Source organism: Vulpes lagopus, chromosome 11 (genome assembly GCF_018345385.1).
Source record: "Vulpes lagopus strain Blue_001 chromosome 11, ASM1834538v1, whole genome shotgun sequence".
Taxonomy (NCBI): Eukaryota; Metazoa; Chordata; class Mammalia; order Carnivora; family Canidae; genus Vulpes; species Vulpes lagopus.
In genome coordinates, this window is record NC_054834.1 from 76991727 (window position 1) to 77015894 (window position 24168).

At 40.7% G+C, this 24168-nt stretch overlaps 1 protein-coding gene across 1 annotated transcript in view; it reads left to right on the top strand.

Annotated features, from left to right (window-relative positions):
- Nucleotides 1-24168, top strand: part of ATL3 (atlastin GTPase 3) — a 62046-nt gene that overhangs the window by 7410 nt on the left and 30468 nt on the right. The window contains exons 2-5 of the mRNA XM_041721820.1: nucleotides 7198-7412; nucleotides 7553-7696; nucleotides 21266-21370; nucleotides 21880-21930. Coding sequence (XP_041577754.1) covers nucleotides 7198-7412; nucleotides 7553-7696; nucleotides 21266-21370; nucleotides 21880-21930 — 515 coding nt within the window. The remainder of the gene's footprint in view (nucleotides 1-7197; nucleotides 7413-7552; nucleotides 7697-21265; nucleotides 21371-21879; nucleotides 21931-24168) is intronic.

Below are 24168 nucleotides of genomic sequence, written 5' to 3' on the forward strand. Positions count from 1 at the left end.
GGGTATTGATTGGATTTGGACTATATAGCATATAAGAACCTAGGGAAGATGTGGAGGCTGAGAGGTGGAGATTTGAGAGAAGCTGAGTAATTGAGAGGATTCATTTTCATGCTACCACAAGTAGACATATAAAGTGTTTGTACCAGTAGGTTTTCTAGAAGTTAAATCTTGACTCATTTCACTCTTGAGACCAAAGACAAGACATGCCCAGAATCACACAGGCTGCTAGTGGTGGAACTGGAATAGGAACTTGTCTCTTGACTCTTCTGCTCATATATTTCTACATATTACTCATGAGAGTAAAGTGATGGGGGAATATCCAGGTGTTTCTCTCCCTGAGGCAGTTGTATCTTTGGACCTGAATGCAGGTTAGGAATTAATGAAGTTGCATCACCAAAAGAGAGGGTATAGTGAAATTATAGGAATAGGGATCCCTGGGTGGCGCAGGGGTTTGGTGCCTGCCTTTGGCCCAGGGTGCGATCTTGGAGACCCGGGATCGAAACCCACGTCGGGCTCCCTGCATGGAGCCTGCTTCTCCCTCTGCCTGTGTCCCTGTGCGCTCTCTCTCTCTCTCTCTCTCTCTCTCTCTCTCTGTGGCCTGTGTCCCTGCTCTCTCTCTCTCTCTCTGTGACTATCATAAATAAAAAAAAAAAAAAGAAATTATAAGAATAAAGAGGTCATTGAAGGAGTGAAGGAGAACTGCCAAGACTGGAGCAGAGGGCGGTGGAACTCACAGGAAACTAGCTGAAGAGGAAAAGAAGCAGGGAAAGGAAATCATGAAACGATTGGGAGTGAGCTAGGCCTGGGCATGGTCCCAGAGACCAAATGTCTGCAGGAGTTCCAGCAGCAGGTGGTAGTTGTGTTTTGTCATACAGAGAGGGCTGAATGACAAGAAAGCCATTGGATTTGGCAAGAGAGGTCATGATAAGCTACTGAATAATTTCAACAGGGAGATTGAGAGGAAAATCAGGTTACAAGGTGATGAGAAGGGAATGGGTAGGTAAGTGGATGAAGACACACCTTCCAGGAGTGTGTCTTCTTTGGCTGAGAAAGGAGACCGCTGGGGGAAGGGAAGAAACTGGTTTTTCTGGAGGTGCTTGACAAGAATTCCTGAGTTTAGTGTTCACAGTACTAGGAAACTGTTATCCTTCCTTTTAGATACTGGAGCTGAATGTGACAGTTTCTCTATTCCTCAGAAGCTCCCAGTTGGGTGATAAATCTTGATTACAAATGATAATATTATAATGGGTGGAATAATCTGTATGAGGTTTTAGTAGAAACAGGAAAGTAGGACCACTTTATTGAGTTCTTAATATGTGTTAATCTTTGAGATGAGTATTCCATTTCTAAAGAAATGAAGTTGCAAGTGGTTAGAAATTTGTCCATAGTCAAATCAAGACTAAGTAGTGGAGTTATTCAGCTGTTCCACAAGTATTTATTGGATATCTGCTACTTATGGGCACTGTTCTGGGATATTGGGGGATATAGCATTGAACAGAAGACACAAATATCCTGCCCTCATGGAGCTTCTAGAGGGGAGAAATTCTAGAGGGGAGAAATGATTCCAGAGCCTCTTTCTTTTTTTTTCTTTTCTTTTCTTTTCTTTTCTTTTCTTTTTCTTTTTCTTTTTCTTTTTCTTCTTTTCTTTCTCTTCTTTCTTTTCTTTATTTTATTTTATTTTTTTTAAGGATTTTATTTATTTATTTGACAGAGAAAGAGAGCACGTAAGTAGGCAGAGTGGCAAGCAGAGGGAGAGGGAGAAGCAGGCCCTCTGCTGTTCAGGGAGCCTGATATGGGGCTCCACCTCAGGACTCTGGGATCATGACCTGACAAGCTGAAGGCAGACGCTTAACCCACTGAGCCACCCAGGCACCTCTGGAGCCTGTTTTCTTTTTTTTTTTTTTTTTTTTAATTTTTATTTATTTATGATAGTCACAGAGAGATAGAGAGAGAGGCAGAGACACAGGCAGAGGGAGAAGCAGGCTCCATGCACCGGGAGCCCGACATGGGATTCGATCCCGGGTCTCCAGGATCGCGCCCTGGGCCAAAGGCAGGCGCCAAACCGCTGCGCCACCCAGGGATCCCTGGAGCCTGTTTTCTTTTCAGTATACCGTGTATAACTGGGAAAATAGGTCCAGAGGGAGGGGAAGGTGAGTGTCAAAGGATCAGTGTTTGCCTCCGAGTCAGGGGGAACGTGCAATTTCAGGCTGTGGGAACAAGTGGCTGAATAGATTGTACATTTGAAATTTTAGAATCAAGGCAGGACAGGACCTGAATCCTAAGTTTCTTCAGTAGAAAGGCCAATGAAAGTGAATTTTCTTGGGAGGATGAGGGGGATAAGGAAGGAGTAAGAGGAACCAAAGCTGTGGGGAGAATGGTGAAAGGCTTTGACTTAGAGGATAGAGATTTAGCTTTGAGCCCTCAATCCATAAAGTGTTTTTGCTAGCCCTTTATGCAGTTGCTGACGTGGTGTATCCTGAAGGACCTCAGCCCTAATGGATGAGGTCTCATTGTTAAAGCAACAGTTGGGGATGTTGCCTAACAGTCGAGAAAGATTGGGAAGTGGTAAGGCCTAAGGGAGAAAGTCTCCTGAGGTTTTGATTAAGGAATCTTAAGGGATTAGGGAGCTGGAGATTCAGCAAAGGACATTTATTTTTTTATTAAAAATTTTTTAAAGTTTTATTTATCTCTACACCCCATGTGTGGCTCGAATCCACGACCTCAGAGTCAAGAGTTGCATGCTTTTCAGCCTGAGCCAGCCAGGTGACCTTTTAAAATTTTTTTTTTTTTTTTTTTTTTTTTGAAGAGAAAGGGCATAGAAATATGACCTCTGGAAAGGAGTGAGTAGAAATAAAGTTTTTACTTGGAAGATCAAGGATACCGTCTTGGAGGTGCCTGGCTAGCTCAGTTGGTTGAGTGTCTGACTCTTGGATTCAGCTCTGGTCATGATCTCAGGGTTGTGAGGTTGAGCCCTGTGTCATTGGGGCTCTGCTCAGTGGGGAATCTGCTGGAGATTCTCTCCACTGCTCTCTCACACACAGTCTTTCTCTCTCTCTCAAAATAAATACTTTTTTAAAAAGATTTTATTTATTTATTCATGAGAGAGAACGAGAGAGGCAGAGATGTAAGCAGTCTCCATGCAGGGCGCCTGATGTGTGACTCGATCCTGGTTCTCCAGGATCACACCCTAAGCCCAAGGCAGACGTGCCCAACTGCTGAGCCACCCAGGCGTCCCTCAAAATAAATAAATCTTTTTTTTTTTTTATTTTTATTTATTTATGACAGTCACACACAGAGAGAGAGAGAGAGGCAGAGACACAGGCAGAGGGAGAAGCAGGCTCCATGCACCGGGAGCCCGATGTGGGATTCGATCCCGGGTCTCCAGGATCGCGCCCTGGGCCAAAGGCAGGCGCCAAACTGCTGCGCCACCCAGGGATCCCAAAATAAATAAATCTTTTAGAAAAATATACTGTCTTGTCTTAGGTAACGAGAGAGAAAGATGATATGGTAAAAAGTGATCAACTCTATTTGTTTATTTTTAAATTTTTATTTATTTGACAGAGAGTGAGCGAGAGAGAGAGAGAACACACAGTAGGCAGAGTGGCAAGCAGAGGGAGAGGGAGAAGCAGGCTCTGAGCAGGGAGCCTGACATGGGGCTAGATCCCAGCCGAAGGCAGATGCCCAATCGACTGAGCCACCCAGGCGCCTCAACTCCATTTGTTTAAATTGAATTATATTGGTGATGTGTACAGTTCAGAGTGATTTTTTTCTTTAAGTAGACTGAAACCAAAGGAACAAGAGCTTTTTATTTTAAATCCAGTGTGCCCAAAAAAAAAAAAATAAAAATAAATAATAAATCCAGTGTGCCCAGTAAATTGTTGTGAAAAGAAATGCAAAATCACCCCAGCTCCCCCAAGTAAACATAGCCTGGTCCTCTCTTCTTTTCACTGTGCTGTAGGCAGAAAGAAAGGAAGATATGAGTGAAGGCCTTATCACCTTTTCCCCCTCACTGACCTCATGGTCTTCATCTTCTCTTGTAGTCCGATTCATTGTGCCCAACCGCATACTTTGTTGTTATCAAATCATTTCATCTTGTCAGTAGCCCAGGTCACCTTATCTTCTGTGCCTCTTGCTCTGACAAAACCACTTGCATCTTCAGGGGAGTAGCCTTCAACTATACTATAGTACATATGATTCATTCTTTCTCCAGCTGTTTACTGTGTGCCTGCCATGTGTCATACATTCACATTGGTCTGTTAACTTGGATGGTTTAACAGATGGAATTGAAAGAGCCAGTATCATGAACTTAACTGTGGAGTCCTGGGGGGACTGTTGTACTGGTTATGGGGTTTGGCCGTACCTGACAGAGCCTTCAATTTAGTTATCTACACAAGGTAGATTTTTTTTTTCCACATAAAAATGAGCCAGTAGGGCAATGCTGCTACATAAAGACCTAGGCCCTACCTCTCCTGTTGCTCCAATATTTCTGGGGCATTGCCCTTGGGTGCCTGGTGCAGGATGACTCCCTCCTAGGAATACATCCAGCTAGCAGGAAACGGGAAAATGCATGACCTAGAAGTTGGCTATATGATTTCCAGTCAGAACTTAGTCACACGGTAATACCCCTGCTACAAGGTTGGGTTGAAAATAGGTTTCTTCTGGGCAGTTTTATATCCAGCTAAAAATCTGTTTCCATAGCAGCAGGGGAAAATGAATATTGAGGGGACGCATGGGTGGCTCAGTGGTTGAGTGTCTGTTTTTGGCTCAGGGTGTGATCCTGGGGTCCTGGGAGAGAGTTCCTCATCGGGCTCCTTGCATGGAGCCTGCTTTTCCCTCTGCCTATGTCTCTGCCTCTCTATCTCTTATGAGTAAATGAATAACATCTTTAAAAAGAAAAAAGAAAATGAATATTGGGGAGAGCAACCAGCCATCTCACAGACTTTGGACCTGCCTTGAGTGTTGCACGGTACTTGACACTGTGGCTTATCCCTAAGATCTGAATCAGTTATTCTCGTTAGTTCTTTTATATGAAAGATTGAAGGTCTTTAGGTCCTGGATTCACCTGCTATTGTGGCAAAGAAAGGATGGTAAGAGATTATTCATAGCAATGTTAACTTTTTACCCAGGCAGTAATGGGAAAGAAAAATAATAATACACATTTATTACAGTGATGTCGTGATGGTATATATTTATAGCTTGCTTTCCACTAGCCTGACAAAAAATTAAAAATTGGCAAGAACCTTTTGTTGTTATCTGATATTGTAAGTATAAAAAAGCGAGTGGCAATTCCCATAGCTAAATGGGCATAGAGTCTGGCAGTCAAGCTGTTTTGTTGACTTTGCCTGCTGTGATCATGCAGACTTGAGTGTTTTCCCAGACAAATGTAATTTGGGGACTGTATTTGTGATTTTGGCCATATCTGCTTACATGTACTATGCTTTACTTCATATTTATCTTTCAATTAACTTTGAATTGATTCGCCTTTTCAATTTAGCATCCTTCTAAGCAATAATCCAGTAAGACATGTTTTTTTTCCTTATATACATGAAAATACATAATTATTAAATCAAATGTCCTTTTAACTGCATGAAAACATCTTTAATACTAGTGGTACATACTGGGAAAATAGGGAAATGGTGCTTTGCTTCATCCCCTATGCCATTCTGGTAGTCATTCGTAAACTTTCCATGAATCCATAGCTCCTAAGTGGCTCCAAATTTCAAAGAATCAATATCTTTGTTGCTTTCAACTCTGGTAGGGAGACTACTAATTAGTGCTTAATTTTGAGCTAAAGAATTAATTGCCCCTAAAATGTTGAGTAGGTTATTAAGAGTGATCTACAAGTCCTAGCCACCGAAATATCTTTTTTTTTTAAATTTTTTTTTTTTATTATTTATGATGGTCACACACACACACAGAGAGAGAGAGAGAGAGAGAGAGAGGCAGAGACAGGCAGAGGGAGAAGCAGGCTCCATGCACCGGGAGCCTGATGTGGGATTCGATCCCGGGTCTCCAGGATCGCGCCCTGGGCCAAAGGCAGGCGCCAAATCGCTGCGCCACCCAGGGATCCCCGAAAGATCTTTTCAAGCTTTTCTCCAGAACTTGTTGGACAAGATGTTTAACGTTTGTAAATCCTGGTTTCCTTATTTTTAAAAATAAGGCAGTAGTTTTTACTGCATAGGGTTGTTCGGAGGATTAAATAAAACATATGTAAAAAGCTTAGCAGTGGCAGGCACCTTTTCTACTGCTGATGGACATCTGGATTGTTTCTAGTTTTGGACTATTTTGAATAAAGTTGATGTGAACCTTTTTTTTTTAATTTAAGATTTTATTAATTTATTTGAGAGACAGAATGAGCATGAGCAAGGAGGAGGGGCAGAGGGAGAGGGAGAAGCAGACTTCTTACTGAGCAAGGAGCCCTTTGCGGGGCTTGATCCCAGGACTCTGGGATCATAACCTGAGCCAAAGGCAGACGCTTAACCAACTGGAGCCATTCAGACATTCCTGATGTGAACATTCTTGTATTTATGTCTTTTGGTGGACATAAGCATTTGTTTTTCTTGGTTATATACCTAAGAGTAGAATTGTTAGATCATAGGCCTGTTTAGTTTTAATGGATACTGCTAAGCAGTTTTCCAAAGTGGTTGTATTCCTGTCAGAATGAGTGACAGTTCCAGTGGTACCACAGCTTCTCCCACAGTTGATATTGTCAGTCTTTTCCATTTTAGCCTTGCTCTGATGGACAGGTAGTAGTATCTCATGGTTTTAATTTCTATTTCTTCAGTACGTAATGGTATGGAAGCACCTTTTCATAGGATTATTGGCCATTTGGATATCCTTTTTTTTAATGAAGTGCCTTTTGCTTATTACTATTTTAAAGATTGGAATATTTATCATTTTATTATGGATTTCTATATTGATTATGGAAATTAATCTTTTGGATAGAGGTATTTTGAACATTATCTACTAGTCTGACTTTGATTTTTACTTTCTTTTGATGTCTTTCAGTAAACAAAAACTCTTAATCTTATATTTATTATTTTTTAAAACTCTTAATTTTAATGGTGTCTAATTTGTCATTTTCTCTCTTGTGGTTGGCGCTTTTTTTGCTACCATAAGTGATTTTTACTTTTCCCATGTTCAAAAATACAGATTTAAAAAGGACTGAATCTTTTTTTTTTCTCTACAACAATCTAGGTGATGCCATGGAGAGTGGAAAACCTGGTCCAGTGCAGGTTGTTTTGGTTCAGAAAGACCAGCATTCCTATGAGCTAGAAGAGAAAGCCTTGGCCAGCATTCTCTTGCAGGACCACATCCGAGACCTTGATGTGGTGGTGGTATCAGTGGCTGGTGCCTTCCGAAAGGGCAAGTCCTTCTTCTTGGACTTTATGCTACGATACTTATATTTCCAGGTAAGCTAGAATTGTTCCATTTCAGATTAGAAAATGAGGCTTTTGTGTTCAAAAGAACTAAATAAGCTCATGGGTTATTCTTGATATGTAAAATTACTCAAAATTTAAGATTAAATGGAAATTTTGTATTTGTCCTATAGAAGGAAGGTGGCCATTCAAATTGGTTGGGTGACTCAGAAGAACCATTAACAGGATTTTCATGGAGAGGGGGCTCTGACCCAGAAACAACAGGGATTCAGATCTGGAGTGAAGTTTTTACTGTGGAGAAGCCAGGTGGGAAGAAGGTAAGGAAGAAAAGACTTGTAAATGAACAAAAACAACAGTAGAATGAGAACTTTAATGTGTACTCTGATAATTCAATTGAAAATAATTTTTATAAAAATGATGTAAGTGTATGGTTTAAAAATAATAGATGAGTACTGTTTAAAGGTCAAATAGTGGGTAGCCCTGGTGGTGTGGCGCAGCGGTTTAGCGCCTCCTGCAGCCCCAGGCATGATCCTGGAGACCCTGGATCAAGTCCCACGTCAGGCTCTCTGCATGGAGCCTGCTTCTCCCTCTGCCTGTGTCTCTGCCTCTCTCTCTCTCTCTATGAATAAATAAATAAAATCTTAAAAAAAAAAAAAAAGGTCAAATAGTTAAAATAAAAAAAAAAAAGGTCAAATAGTAGGTGCACTTAGGGTCTCTGTGATTAAGCGCCTGCCTTTGGCTCAGAGCATGACCCCGAGGTCCTGGGATCAAGTCCTGCATTGGGCCCTCTGCATGGAGCCTGCTTCTCCCTCTGCCTATGTCTCTGCTTCTCTCTCTGTGTCTCATGAATAAATAAATAAAATCTTAAAAAAGTAATAAAATACAGGTCAAATGGTAATACAGAGTTTCTAACAAAATAGCTATTAAAAGCAAAAAGTAGGGATGCCTGGGTGGCTCAATTGGTTGGCCTTCAGCTCTGGTCATGATCCCAGGGTCCTGGAAGCAAGCCCTGCATTGGGCTCCGTGCTCAGTTCTCCCTCTGCCTACCACTCCCCCTGTTTGTGTGCACATGCACTTGCTCTCTCTGTGTCAAATAAATAAAATCTTTAAAAACAAACAAAAACTAGCTATCAAGTACCCTGTTCCTCCCTCTGCTTGTTTTCACTTCCCAGCAGTTGATGATCTCAACTGTTTTATGTGTTACTTCTGTTCTTTACTTTTTTACTGCTGTGAGAGTGACATAGACCTGGCTGGCACTCTTCTGAGAGCCAAGCAGATCAAGGACACTAGGGCTCAGAGTATAGAAGATGAGCACCCCGCCCCCCACATAGCCATCAGTAGACCTCTTACCACATCTCATCTGTGCCTATTAAGTGACAGTTCTATGGCCTCACCTACATTTTTTTTTTTTTGTCAGGGGCAAGTCGTGTCTTCTCATAGCGGCAGAGAGGATTTGGGGATATCGCTGTTTCTTAAACAGCTTTTAACCCATTCCTTCTATTTTAGTCCCATCCTAAAGCATGCTTTCACAGCTGTTGATACCTCTCTCCAGGGCTGAAGGTTTCACATCCCCCCTTCAGATTATTCAGTTTCAGCCTTTTCCTAAATGCTATTTTATTTGATAGTTTGGGAACTGGAGAGTTGATGTGCAATTTTTTTTTAAGGGTTTTATTTATTCATTCATGAGATACACAGAGAGAGAGAGAGAGAGGCAAAGACACAGGCAGAGGGAGAAGTAAGCTCCATGCAGGAGCCCGATGTGGGACTCGATCCTAGGACTCCAGGACCATGCCCTGGGCTGAAGGCAGGTGCTAAACCACTGAGCCACCCAGGGATTCCCTGATGTGCAATTCTTGATTGCTGTTTCCACATCTTTTTCCTTATAAATTTCCTCATTAATTCTTTTTTTTTTTTTTAAGATTTTATTTATTTATTTGAGAGAAAGAACAGAAGCAGGGGGAAAGGGAGAAGCAGCACAGGACTCGATCCCAGGACCTGGAGATCATGACCTGAGCTGAAGGCAGATGCTTTACCAACTTGAGTCACCCAGGGGCCCCTCATTAATTCTTTAAATATTTTATTTTATTTCTCTTTCCCTTTTAGTGAGATTCCAGGAGAAAGGTATATTGGAAAGCCATATAATTTTTTTAATGCATAGATGCACATACAAAAAATATATAGTAAAATGGATATTATCAAATATTTTTAAAATAAAGAATCTAGGAGAAGAAATTGTAACATTGAAATATAACATTAGAAACTTTCTCATGAGAGGGTCTTTGGATACTATTTTATCCAACCTTTTAATTTCTTAACTGCTTTATACAGATATAATTGACATTGCATTTCTCCCCTGCTAGCTTGTGGGCTGTGTTACATATTTTACTTTAATTATTATTATTATTATTTTTAAAGATTTTATTTATTCATGAGAGACAGAGAGAGAGAGACAGAGACACAGGCAGAAGAAGAAGCAAGCTCCGGGTCTCCAGGACCATGCCCTGGGCCTAAGGCAGTGCTAAACTGCTAAGCCACCTGGGCTGCCCAATTTTACTTTAATTACATTGTATTTATTTATTTTTTGTTTGAACAGTCAGCTGAAATATTCAGTTATCTTTTAAATATATTTAAATAATAGGAAAGCCAGGGGCACCTGGGTAGCTCAGTTGGTTAAGTGTCTGCTTAAGGTCATTTGGCTCAGGTCATGCGGGCTCCCTGCTGAGGAGGAAGCCTCTCCTGAACAGGAAGCTGGTATGGAAGCACCTTTTCCCTCTCCCCCTCTCTTCTCATGGACGCATACGATCTCTCTTTCTCTCCTTCTCAAATAAATGAATAAAGTCTTAAAAAAAAAGCCACATATATTGTGGTTATCATTATCTGTGCTCTTCATTTTTGGGTGTCCATATTTCTTTCTGTCCATTTTTTCCTTTGCCTGAAGGACTTCTTTTAATATTTCTTATAGTGCTGCTCTGCTAGTGCTGACTTCTTTTGGTTTTCGTATGTCTGCAAGTGTTTATTTTGCCTTTTTTGGGAAAATGTTCTGGGTATGGAATTTTAACCTGGCAGCTTTTTCTTTCTGTGCTTTATTTTTATTTTTAAGATTTTATTCATTTATTCATGAGAGACACAGAGAAAGAGAGAGAGAGAGAGAGGCAGAGACATAGGCAGAGGGAGATTGTGGGACTCAATCCTGGGACTCCAGGATCACGCCTGGGCCGAAGGCAGGCACTAAACTGCTGAGCCACCCAGGGATCCCCATTCTTTCTGTGCCTTTTTTTTTTTTTTCCTTCCTGTGCTTTAAAGATGACATTCCTTTGCCTTTTTCCTGACATTGTTTGTTTGTTTGTTTATTTATTTATTTATTTATTTTAAGATTTTATTTATTTATTCGAGAGACAGGGAGAGAGAGAGAAGCAGAGGAGAAGCAGGCTCCATGCAAGGAGCCCGATGTGGGACTCGATCCTAGGACTCCAGGATCATGCCCTGGGCCGAAGGCAGGCGCAAAACCGCTGAGCCACCCAGGGATCCCCCCTGACATTATTTCTTATGACAAATCTGCTGTTATCTTTGTTCTTGTGTGCTTCATGTGTCTTTTTTTCCCCAATTGCTTTTAACAGGTTAGCCTTTTTGTTTGTTTGTTTTGATTTTTGAGCAATTTGATTATCATGTGCCTTAGTGTAGTCCTCTTCATGTTTCTTGTGTTTGGATTTTATTGAGCTTCTTGAATTTGCAAGTTCATAATTTTTATCAAATTTGGACATTTTTTGGCCATAATTTCTTCAAATTTTTTGTCCCTTATCTCCTCTGGAACTCCTATTACACGTATATCAGGCTGTCCCGTAGCCCATTGATGAACTGTTCATTTTTTTGACTCTTGCTTTTTCTCTCTCCTTTTGGGCAGTTTCTATTGCTAGACCTTCAAGTTCCCCAGTTTTTATAATCCAGTGTATTTTTCATTGTAGACATGATTGTTATCCCTGGAAGTTCAGTTTAGGTCTTTATGTCTTTCATGTCACTACTTAACTTTTTGAATATATGGAGTACAGTTATACAGAATGCTGTTTTAGAGTCATTTTCTGGTAATTTTAACATCTATATCTGTCCTGGGTTAAATTAAAAAAAATTTTTTTTTTCTAAGTAGATCCCATACCTAATGTGGAGCCCAGTGTGGGACTTGAACTCACAACTCTGGGATCAAGACCTGAGCTGATGGGATCCCTGGGTGGCGCAGCGGTTTGGCACCTGCCTTTGGCCCAGGGCACGATCCTGGAGACCTGGGATCGAATCCTGCATCAGGCTCCCGGTGCATGGAGCCTGCTTCTCCCTCCGCCTGTGTCTCTGCATCTCTCTCTCTCTCTCTCTCTCTGACTATCATAAATTAAAAAAAAAAAAAAAAAAAAAAGACCTGAGCTGAGATCAGGAGTCAAGACGCTTAACCAACTGAGCCATCCAGACACCTCTGTTCTGGATTAATTTTAATTGATTTTTCTACTCACTGGGTCATCTTATCTTTTCTTTTCTTTTCTTTCCTTTCCTTTTCTTTCTTTCTTTCTTTCTTTCTTTCTTTCTTTCTTTCTTTCTTTCTTTCTTTCTTTCTTTCTTTCTTTCTTTAAGATTTTATTTATTTATTCATGAGCAACACAGAGAGAGAGACAGAGAGGCAGAGACACAGGCATGGGGAGAAGCAGGCTCCATGCAGGGAGCCCGACGTGGGACTCAATCCTGGGTCTCCAGGATCACGCCCCGGGCTGCAGGCGGCACCAAACCGCTGCGCCACCAGGGCTGCCCTTTTTTTTTTTTTTTTTAAGATTTTATTTATTTATTCACGAGAGACACAGAGAGAGGCAGAGACACAGGCAGAGGGAGAAGGAGGCTTTATGCAGGGAGCCTGACGTGGGACTCGATCCCGGGTCTCCAGGATCCCTCCCTGGGCCAAAGGCAGTGCTACAACACTGGGCCACCTGGGCTGCCCCTGGGTCATATTTTCTTTTTTTTTTAAATTTTTTATTTATTCATGATAGTCACACACACAGAGAGAGAGAGAGAGAGAGAGAGAGAGAGAGAGAGAGAGGGAGGCAGAGACACAGGCAGAGGGAGAAGCAGGCTCCATGTACCGGAAGACACAGGCAGAGGGAGAAGCAGGCTCCATGCACCGGAAGCCCAATGTGGGATTCGATCCCGGATCGCGCCCTGGGCCAAAGGCAGGCGCCAAACCGCTGCGCCACCCAGGGATCCCTGGGTCATATTTTCTTAATATTTACCCACATTTCCCATATTATCCCTGACCATATTCTAGGATACATTTAAGAAATTTTGGAAACTATTGGATCCTTTCTGTTCTGGCTTGTATTTATTTATTTATTTTTTTATAGATTTGATAGAATCTAGTGCTTATTTATTTATTTATTTATTTTTATGATAGTCACAGAGAGAGAGAGAGGCAGGGACACAGGCAGAGGGAGAAGCAGGCTCCATGCACCAGGAGCCCGACGTGGGATTCGATCCTGGGTCTCCAGGATCCCGCCCTGGGCCAAAGGCAGGCACTAAACCGCTGCGCCACCCAGGGATCCCCTGTTCTGGCTTTTAAGGTTTATTGAATGGCACCAGAGTAGTACTTAATCTAGAATTATTTATTCCTCAGTACTAAGGCAAGAATCTTCTGAGTACTCTAGAATTATGGGATTTTTTTTCAGTCTGGCTTGAGGGAACAGGTCCATTTTTGTCCCTCTGAACACTGCTGTTCCCTCTAAGCCTTTTTTAAAAAGATTTTATTTGTTTACTTGAGAGAGAGAGAGAGAGAGAGAGTACAAGCTTGGGAGAGGGAGAAGCAGGTTTCCCACCAAGCAAGGAACCCGATGTGGGGCTATATCCCAGGACTCTGGGATAATGACCTAATCTGAAGGCAGATGCTTAATTGACTGAGCCACCCAGGTGCCCCTCCTTTAAACCTTTTGATTGCTTGTTTCTTTAGCCTCAGGTAGTGTTCTCCTGCGCACATGCTTGTCAGTACTCAGCTGAACTCTTGATGCGGACCCTCTGCAGATCCCTGGGGTTCTTTGTCTTTGTGAGTCTCTCCTCTCAGACACTCTGCCTGAGAATTCCTGCTTCCTTGGTTTCCTTGACTCTCAGCTGTGTCTCCTTAACTCAGGGAATCCATTGAGTTCTGCCTGTTTTCCCCCCCATGCCTTGGCCAGTAAGCTGGGACAACAGAAGGGCTCATCTCATCTGTTCTCTTTCCCTCAAGAATCATTATCCTTTGATGGCCTGATAACCAGAGTCATGAACTTTTGTCTCATGTGTTTGTTCTGTTATTTTTTGGTTTTAGGTGGGAGAGTAAGTTTCAGTCTTTGTTAACTCCATTTTGATTGGAAGTGGAAGTCCAGTCTTTTCATTTCAGAGATGCCAAAAAGAGACCCAATGAGTTAAGATCTGCTGTTAGTAATAAAGCTGCTCTTAGATGTGGCATTACAATCAGCCCTTCAGTTTTCATTTCAGTCATTTCAATTTCATTTCGATTGTTCTGTATCATTACTCTTTCTACATTTCCGGTAATGTGTGGTAGATGCTTTCATAATCTTCTTTTTAGGAATAAATATTTTTGACTGTACGACCCTTTTTTTATTTTAAAGATTTTATTTGGGATCCCTGGGTGGCGCAGCGGTTTAGCGCCTGCCTTTGGCCCAGGGCGGGATCCTGGAGACCCGGGATCGAATCCCACGTCGGGCTCCTGGTGCATGGAGCCTGCTTCTCCCTCTGCCTGTGTCTCTGCCTCTCTCTCTCTCTGTGACTATCATAAAAATAAATAAATAAATAAATAAGCACTAGATTCTATCAAATCTATAAAAAAATAAATAAATAAATACAAGCCAGAACAGAAAGGATCCAATAGTTTCCAAAATTTCTTAAATGTATCCTAGAATATGGTCAGGGATAATATGGGAAATGTGGGTAAATATTAAGAAAATATGACCCAGGGATCCCTGGGTGGCGCAGCGGTTTGGCGCCTGCCTTTGGCCCAATCCCAAAGGGATCGAATCCCACATCGGGCTCCCGGTGCATGGAGCCTGCTTCTCCCTCTGCCTGTGTCTCTGCCTCTCTCTCTCTCTCTCTCTCTCTCTCTCTCTCTCTCTGTGTGTGTGACTATAATACATAAATAAATTTAAAAAAAATAAAGATTTTATTTATTTATTTGAAAGAGAGCATGAGTGGGGGCAGGGGAGAAGAAGCAGACTCCCTACTGATCAGGGAGCCCAATGCAGGACTCAATCCCAGGACTCTGGGATCATGACCTGAGCTGAAGGCAGATGCTTTACTCACTGAACCACCCAGGCACTCCTATATGATCTCTTCGCATAGAATTGGTGGACCTGATATATATATATATATATATTTTTTTTTTTGGACCTGATTTTTACTTTGGGGGCAACTGGTATATTAATTTTTCATAATAGTTTAGAAATCTCTACAATCTTAGTAGTAAGTAAGCTTTGCTTATTGTTATCTAACATTTGTAGTGGCCTCATTTTATCTTTTGAATTGACTTTTTATTTTATTTATTTATTTATTTTTTTAATTTTTATTTTTGATAGTCACAGAGAGAGAGAGAGAGAGAGAGAGGCAGACACAGGCAGAGGGAGAAACAGGCTCCATGCACCGGGAGCCCGATGTGGGACTCGATCCCGGGTCTCCAGGATCGCGCCCTGGGGCAAAGGCAGGCGTCAAACCGCTGCGCCACCCAGGGATCCCTGAATTGACTTTTTAAAGTTCAGTATTTTTTGATATCATTTTGGTTTGCTGACTTTTTTTTTTCTTTTTTTTCTTAAGATTTTATTTATTCATGAGAGATACACAGAGAGAGAGAGATAGAGGCTGAGATACAGGCAGAGGGAGAAGCAGGCTCCATGCAGGGAGCCTGACAGACTTGATCCCAGGTTTCCAGGATCAGGTCGTGATATCAGGATCTTGAGGTTAAGCCTCTGCTTGTCCCTTTTCCTCCCCTCACTGCACACACTCTCTTAAGTAAATAAATAAAATCTTAAAAAAAAGTAATTTTGTTTTTACTTTTTTTTTTTTTTTAAAGATTTTATTTGTTCATGAGAGACACAGAGAGAGAGAGAGGCAGAGATACAGGCAGAGGAAGAAGTAGGCTCCATGCAGGGAACCCGATATGGGACTGGATCCTGGGTCTCCAGGATCACACCCGGGGCTGCAGGTGGCGCTAAACTGCTGTACCACTGGGGCTGCCCTGTTTTTACTTTTTAATTTAAAATCTACATTCTTAAATATGTAGCTCTAGTTTATTCTTTTTAACAGTTATCTGATAATCATCATATGAAAATACCTTATTTTGCCCCTTTACCCACTGGTGGGCATTTAGATTATTTCCTTTTTTAAAAAAAAAATTTCCTTTTTTTTTTTTTTAAAGATTTTATTTTATTTATTCATGAGAGACACACAGAGGCAGAGACATAGGCAGAGGGAGAAGCAGGCTCCCTGCAGGGAACCTGATGCAGGGCTCGATCCCAGGACCCTGGGATCATGCTCTGAGCCAAAGGCAAATGCTCAACCACTGAGCCAACCAGGTGCCCCTTTTTTTAAATTTGCTAATCCTTGCTACAGTGAGCAATCTGGTAAATGTCTTCTTGAGTAAATGCGGCAAGCATGACTCCAGGCCACAGTTTTTTGAACTCTGTCCATGACCCATTAAGGGTAGAGAAATCAATTTATTGATTCATAACCAGTATTTAAAAACAAAGAACTAGGAAAGAGTAGAAAGTATCAGAGTGCAGTACGCATAGAAATTTAGTTTCAGGGATGCCTGGATTGGCTTCTGGGTCAAAGCATTAGAAAGCTATCTGGACCTGGAATGGCTAGGTTTGAGAATGCCCATTTCCCCTTTTCCTAGCTACTGCCAAATTGTTCTTTTTTTTTTTTTTTTTTTTTTTAAAGATTTTATTTATTTATTCATGAGATACACACAGAGAGAGGCAGAGACACAGGCAGAGGGAGAAGCAGGCTCCATGCAGGGAGCCTGATGTGGGACTCAATCCTGGGTCTCCAGCATCATGCTCTGGGCTGAAGGCAACACTTAACCGCTGAGCCACCCAGGCTGCCCGCCAAATTGTTCTTGACAGTGGTTATGGCGGTTTACCATTTCACTACATGATAGGAGAATAGCTTTTCCTCCAAATATCCAGCACTTTATCGTAGTGTACGTATGACTCCTGTTCCGCAGGAGCCTGTCTTTAGTATTTATCCTGGTTTCCCTGATTCAGCCTCATTTTTCTAGTTAGTAAATGTGTGCCAGGATGAGCTCTTTTTCATTGAGTTATAATTCACATATCATAAAATTCATCCTTTAAAAGTGTATAATTCAGCAGTTTTTAGGATAGTTACAAGACTGTGCAAATGCCATTGCCATCTAATTCCAGAACATTTTCAAACTTTATAGAGAAACCTGCTACTCATTAGCAGTCACTCCCCATTTCCCTCCTGTCCCAGCCCTTGACCACTGCTGATCTCTTTTCCTTCTCCACAGATCTGTTTGCCTGTTCTGGACATTTCATACAAATGGAGTCATGTAATTTGCAGTCTTTGCGTCTGGCCTCCCTCCCACTCTCCCTGCCAGCCCAGTGCCCTCAAGATCCATCCACAATGTAGCATGCATCAGTACTTCATTTCTTTCCATGGCTGCATAATATTGTGTGGTGTGGATGTGTCTGTCACATTTTATCCTTTCATCACTTGAAGGATATATGAGTTACTTTTACTTTGTGGTCATTACGAATAATGCTACCATGAAGATTCACGTACAAGTGTTTGAACACATCCTTTCTTTTTCTTTGTTTTTACTGTGGTAAGAGCACTTAACATGAAATCTACCCTCTCAGTAAAATTTCAAGTGCACAGTATAGTGTTGTTAACTATAGGCACTATTTTGTGTAGCAGATTTCAATAACTTACTATCTTGCATAACTGAAACTTTATGTACATTAAATAACTCCCATTTCCCTTTCTCCCCTGCCAACCACCATTCTACTCTCTGTTTCTCTGAGTTTGACTATTTTAGATACCTCATATAAGTGGAATCAAGCTGTATTTGTCCTTCTGTGACTGGCTTGTCTTACTTAATGTCCTCCAGGTTCATCCATGTTGTCACATATGGCAGGATTTCCTTCCTTTTTAAGGCTCAGTAGTATTCCATTGTAGGTAGATACTACATTTTCTCTATCCATTCATCAGTTGATGGGCATTTAGGTTGTTTCCATATCTGGGCTGCGAATTGTGCAGCAGTGAACATGGGACTAGAGATATCTTGAGATACTGATTTGAATTCTTTTAGGTATATATCCAGAAGAGGAATTGCTGGATTATAAGGTTATAAGTTCTGTTTTTAATTTTTTGAGGAATCTCCATAACTATTTTCCATAGCACTGTATGAGATCGTATTCCCAACAGTGTACAAGGGTTCTGATTTCTGTACATCCTAGCCAACACTTATTCTTTCTTTCTTTTAAAATTTTATTTATTTATTTTTTTCTTTTGTAAAAGTAATCTCTGTGCCCAACATGGATGGGGCATGACCCTGAGATCAAGAGTCACATGTTCTACTAGCTGAGCCAGCAAGGTGCCCCTATTTCTTTTGTTTGTTTTTTGATAATACCCATTTTAATAGGCATGAGATGGTATCTCATTGTGGTTTTGATTTGTATTTTCCTGATGATGTGTGATACTGAGTACCTTTTCACATATGTATTGACCATTTGTATGTTGTCTTTGGAGAAATGTCTATTCAAGTGCTTTGCCTATTTATTTAGTCAAGTTATTTCCTTCCTTCCTTCCTCCCTTCCTCTCTTCCTTCATTCCTCTTGAGTTATAGGATTAAGCATGTTTTCAGTACTTCTGGTTGTATACCTGGGAGTGGAATTTTTGGATCATATGGCAACTCCATACCTAACCTTTCGAAACACTGCAAAAATACTGCAGTCTCACCAGAAATGCAGCTGTCCTATCCTGCAGTCTCACCAGAAATGCAGGAGGCTTCCAGTCTTGCCATATGCTTGCCACACCCAGTCTCGTTTGTCTTTTTTATTATAGTTTGTCTTTTTTATTATAGCGGCCTATGTGTGAAGTAGTATCTCATTGTGGTTTTATTTTTTTAGTGTTTTGTTTCCTTTTGTTTCCACCTAGTAGTAGAATTATTGGATCACATGGTATTTCTATTTTTAATTTTTTAAAAAGATCTTATTTATTTGACACAGAGAGAGCACACAAGCAGAGGAGGGACAGAGGGAGAGGGAGAAGCAGACTCGTGTCTGAGCAGGGAGCCCCTGAGATCATGACCTGAGCTGAAAGCAGATACTTAGCCAACTAAGCTGCTCAGGAGCCCCTCTATTTTTAATGTTTTGAGGAACCTCTATACTGTTTTTCCAAAGTGGCTGTACTAGTGTACATACCCGCAACAGTTCTTAGGGTTCTTTTTTCTTTATATCCTCATCAACACTTGTTATTTCTTATTTTTAATTTTTTGGGGAAATTCCATACTGTTTTCCTCAGTGGTTATACCAGTTTACATTTCTGCCAACAGTGAGTGCATAGGGTTCTGTTTTCTTCACATTGTCGCTGTTTTTTTTTTTTTTTTAAATTTTTTTAAATTTTTATTTATGATAGTCACAGAGAGAGAAAGAGAGAGAGGCAGAGACATAGGCAGAGGGAGAAGCAGGCTCCATGCATCGGGAGCCCGATGTGGGATTCGATCCCGGGTCTCCAGGATCGCGCCCTGGGCCAAAGGCAGGCGCCAAACCGCTGCGCCACCCAGGGATCCCATTGTCGCTGTTTGTATTTTCTTTTCTTTCTCTTTCTCTTTTTCTTTTCTTTTCTTTCTTTTTTCACCCAGTGTGGGGCTCAAACTCATGAATGACCACAAGATCAAGAGTTGCATGCTCTATGGACTGAGCCAGCTAGGCACCCCTTGTTTTTTTTTTTTTTTTTAAGATTTTATTTATTTATTCATGACAAACACACAGAGAGAGGGCAGAGACATAGGCAGAGGAAGAAGCAGGCTCTCTCTGGGGAGCCTGATGTGGGACTTGATCCCAGGACTTCAGGATCATGCTCTTGAGTCAAAGGCAGATGCTCAACCACTGAGCCACTGTCGCTTCTTTTTGATACTAGGCATTCTGACTGATACCTCATTGTAGTTTTGATTTGTATTTCCCTGATGATAGTGAATGAGATTGAGCATCTTCTCATGTATCTGTTGGCCATCTGTATGTCTGGAAAAATGTCTATTCAGATCCTCTGCCTACTTTTTAATCAGATTATTTGCTTTTTGGTGTTGAGTTGTATAAATTCTTTATATATTTTAGATATTAACTCTTTATTGGATACATCATTTGCAGATATCTTCTGTTCAGCAGTGTCTTTTTGTTTTGTTGATGGTTTCCTTTGCTATGTAAAAGCTTTTTTTTAACTTAAAACTTTAAAATTTTGTTCAGAAGTTTTTTATTTTGATTCATTACAGCTTTGATTTGCATTTGATGTTGAGACTATTTTTATGTACTTATTAGCCATTTGTATATGTTCTTGGGAAAGATATCTTTTCAAATTCATTTTTTCAGTTGGGTCATTTGTCTTTTTATTGTTGAATTGTTTATTCTGGATACTAGACCGTTGTCCAGAAAGAATACTTGCAATTAGTTTCTTTCATTGTGTAGGTTGTCTTTATTTTCTTGTTAGTATCTCTTGATGTGCAGAAGTTTTTAATTTTTGATGAAATCCAGTTTGTCCATTTTTTCTTTGGTTGTTTGTGCTTTACGTGTCATATCTAATAAACTATTGCCTAGGGTGCCTGGATGGCTCAGTCGGTTAAGCATGTCTGCCTTCAGCTCAAGTTGTGATCCTGGGAGTCTAGGGATTGAGCTCTGTGTTGGGCTGCAGGGAGTCTGCATCTCCCACTGCTGCTACCCCCACCTCGTGTGTATGGGTGTGTGCATGCTGTCTCTCAAATAAATAAATAAAATATTAAAAAAAATAAGATACTGTTGCCTAATCCAGGATCTTGAAGATTCATTCTTCTGTTTCCTTCTAAAGGTTTTATGGTTTTAGTTCTTACATTTAGATTTTTGATCCATTTAGATTTTTGATCCACTTTGAGTTAATTGATCCATTTTATATGATCTGAGGTGGAGATCTAGTACTATTCTCTTGTGTTCTGATCTTCATTTGTCTCAGCCATGATTAGTGCCGATTACTTGTTCAGTTTGATAGTATCCTCTTCACAAAATGGATTCATGAACTGATACCATTGGAAAGGTGGATTTCCACCTATCCTGTGGAAAGGATAAAGCCTTCATGTCTGTCATTAGGTTTCAGCGTATTGAGGCTTTATTTGTTTGATTTTATCTTTCTATTCTGCATGCTTTCTTTTGCATGGATTTATATTGTATCTGGTTTACCACAGTAGTGGGTTGGAGATATAAAAATAAACTCAAGAATGTAATACATGATTAATGGGACCTGATGTATAAGTTACATAAAAGTGATAATCATATTATTTCTGTGAGTAAAAATATCCAAAAGACTGGCTTGCCAAGTGAGCTAATTGATTTCAAAGTTTGGCTCTTTTGATTGGCGGGGCACTTTCCTCTTGTATATGTATTGCTCTGTAGACCTCTGTTTCATACCATCTCATCAGATCAGAGCAGATAATCTTCTCTAGGAAAATTCTCTGATCAAGACAAGACACTTAAATAACTAACTTTTCTGTAGAACTACAAACAGGTGCCAAAGCCTCATTTAATTGTTACCTGTACTTCTTGATTTCTTTTCTACATTTTTCCCCTTCTCACTCTAACAAATTTTCTTGGTATCTCCCTTTCTTTTAGGTTGCAGTTGTTCTGATGGATACCCAGGGGGCATTTGACAGCCAGTCCACTGTGAAAGATTGTGCCACCATCTTTGCTCTGAGCACCATGACTAGTTCTGTTCAGGTATCACCACTTGATTAAGATCAAAGTTTGCAGAGGAAATAAGATAAAGGGAGTACATCTATTTTTAGTTGTTCTGTTATCAGAACTCCCTAGGTGATGAGTAAATGTTCTTTTTAGGCTATAGATATAAGGTAGGCTCATACAAGCTCAAGAAGGAGCTTTAACTATTTTTCCACTTTGGTCATAAAGTGGAAAAATACATAAGTATGTAATTTTATACATACTTAAGTATGTATAAAATACTCCAAGAAAAGTCTGAAAAATAGAAATTGAAATGACATTAATTACATCACACAGGAAATGGAGATTTAGTGAGAACTTAAGAAAACTATTTTAAGGTGCAAAGGAAGAATTAATTAGATTATTTCAATTTTATGTGTATAGAACAGACCTCATGTTCTTATATGTAAACCTTTAGTTGTACAAAGCTTCTAGTCAATGCTTTAGGCTTATTTGGGATTCCTTTGAAGTGCAGGTAGAGTGGTATCAATTTGGTGTTTGTTTTCTAGATATATAATTTGTCCCAGAACATTCAGGAAGATGATCTTCAACAGCTACAGGTATGTATTTATCATAACAATTTTAATATCATCATATTTCATTTAAAAGTTTTTTTTTTTTTTTAAAGATTTATTTATTTATGATAGACATGGAGAGAGAGAGAGAGGCAGAGACACAGGCAGAGGGAGAAGCAGGCTCCATGCCAGGAGCCCGACGTGGGACTCGATCCCGAGACTCCAGGATCGCGCCCTGGGCCAAAGGCAGGCGCTAAACCGCTGAGCCACCCAGGGATCCCCCTTCATTTAAAAGTTTTAAGACTAGGAAAAATTTTACAGCTGAGTAGGTTTAAGAATAGGTTGAACTACGGGGGAAGGTTTTTGGCTCACAGCAGTCCTGTACCCTGTTTTTACAGGGTAATCAGGGAAGGCCTTACTGAGTTGAGCACAGAACCCAAGAGAGTGGGTGAATAAGTCTTGCAGCTATATCAGGGAGTGGGGAGTGGCATTGGAGTGGAGACAGTGAGAAGAAAGACCAGAGCTGGGGGGTGCTTGGCAGGATCAAGGAATAGCAAGGAGGCCAGTGGTTGGGACTAGGAGGTAAGACAGGAGGAGCTTCTTTTTCTTTTCTTTTCTTTTCTTTTCTTTTCTTTTCTTTTCTTTTCTTTTCTTTTCTTTTCTTTTCTTTCCTTTCCTTTCCTTTCCTTTCCTTTCCTTTCCTTTCCTTTCCTTTTTTCTTTTCTTTTCTTTTCTTTTCTTTTCTTTTCTTTTCTTTTCTTTTCTTTCTTTTCTTTCCTTCCTTCCTTCCTTCCTTCCTCCCTTCCTCCCTTCCTCCCTTCTTCCCTTCCTCCCTTCCTCTTTCTTTTTTGAGAGAGAGAGTGCTTGTACATGATGGGGAAGAGCAGAGGGAGAGGGAGAGAGAGGATCTCAAGCAGATTGTTGCCGAGTGTGGAGCCTGACCTGGGGGTTGATCTTACAAACTTGAGATCATGACCTGAGGCAAAATAAGAGTCAGACTCTTTTTTATTATTTTATTTTTTTTATTTATGATAGTCAGAGAGAGAGGCAGAGACACAGGCAGAGGGAGAAGCAGGCTCCATGCAGGGAACCTGATGTGGGACTCGATCCCGGGACTCCAGGATCACACCCTTGGCCAAAGGCAGGTGCTAAACCACTGAGCCACCCAGGGATTCCCAAGAGTCAGATTCTTAACCACTGAGACACCCAGGTGCCTTGTGACAGGATGAGGCTTAATGATAAAGTCAGAGAGGCATTTAGGTTCTGCTCATACTCGGCCTATGCCAAGGGCTCAGGCTTTTCCTCTGGGGAATGGATATAGGAGCCATATTTTGAGCAGAGGCGTGATGTTCTTTGAGCAGAGGATCGCTCTGGCTATTTAGAATAGATTTTTAGGGACAGGTGTGCATTTGGTGAGACTGGTTATGAAGCTATTGCAAAAATCCAGGTGAAGCTAAATAAATAAGTATTTATAAAATGCAGAGAATTACATGCCTAGAAAAGAGTTTGTGCTTAATAACTGTGGGCCGTTATTATTACGAGTACTGTTACTAGTTATTATCTTCTTTTCACCATGCAGCAGTTTTTATGTGTTATTCCTGTAAAATACTCTTTCATGAATATGCCAGAGTTGAATGTAATTCTTGGCATGTCTGTCTTGTCTTGTCTTGTCTTTTCTTTTCTTTCTTTTTTTTTTTTTTTAAAGATTTTATTTATTCATGAGAGATGAGGGGAGAGGAAGGCTCCCCTCAGGGAGCCTGATATGGGACTTGATCCCAGGATCCCGGGATCACAACCTAAGGCAAAGGCAGATGCCCAACCATTGAGCCACCCAGGTGCCCCTTGGCATACCTTTCTTTTTTTTTCTTTTTTAAAAAAGATTTATTTATTTATTTATGAGAGAGAGAGGGAGAGAGAGAGAGAGAGAGAGAGAGAGAGGCAGAGACACAGGAGGAGGGTTGGCATACCTTTCTGATTCCACTTGTCCCACTGACGTTCAAGAAAACATAGAAGCATGCAAAGGAATGATGGTGTCACTTATTATGGGGATAACCCTGAGTTAGTTTTAATTCCTATTCCTTTAAAAAGAAAAGACACTAATCCCTTAACTTTGGCTGTTAATGTTACTAGTAGCAATAGCTTGTACTTAGTAACTGGTGGTTCTTTTCTGGTGCCACGACTCAGTGGTTGAGGGTTCCTGAAACATTTCCATCAATACTTGAGTTTCACATCGTTTCACCTGAAATTTCTTTATAGACTCCATCCTTTCACACATTTTTTTGA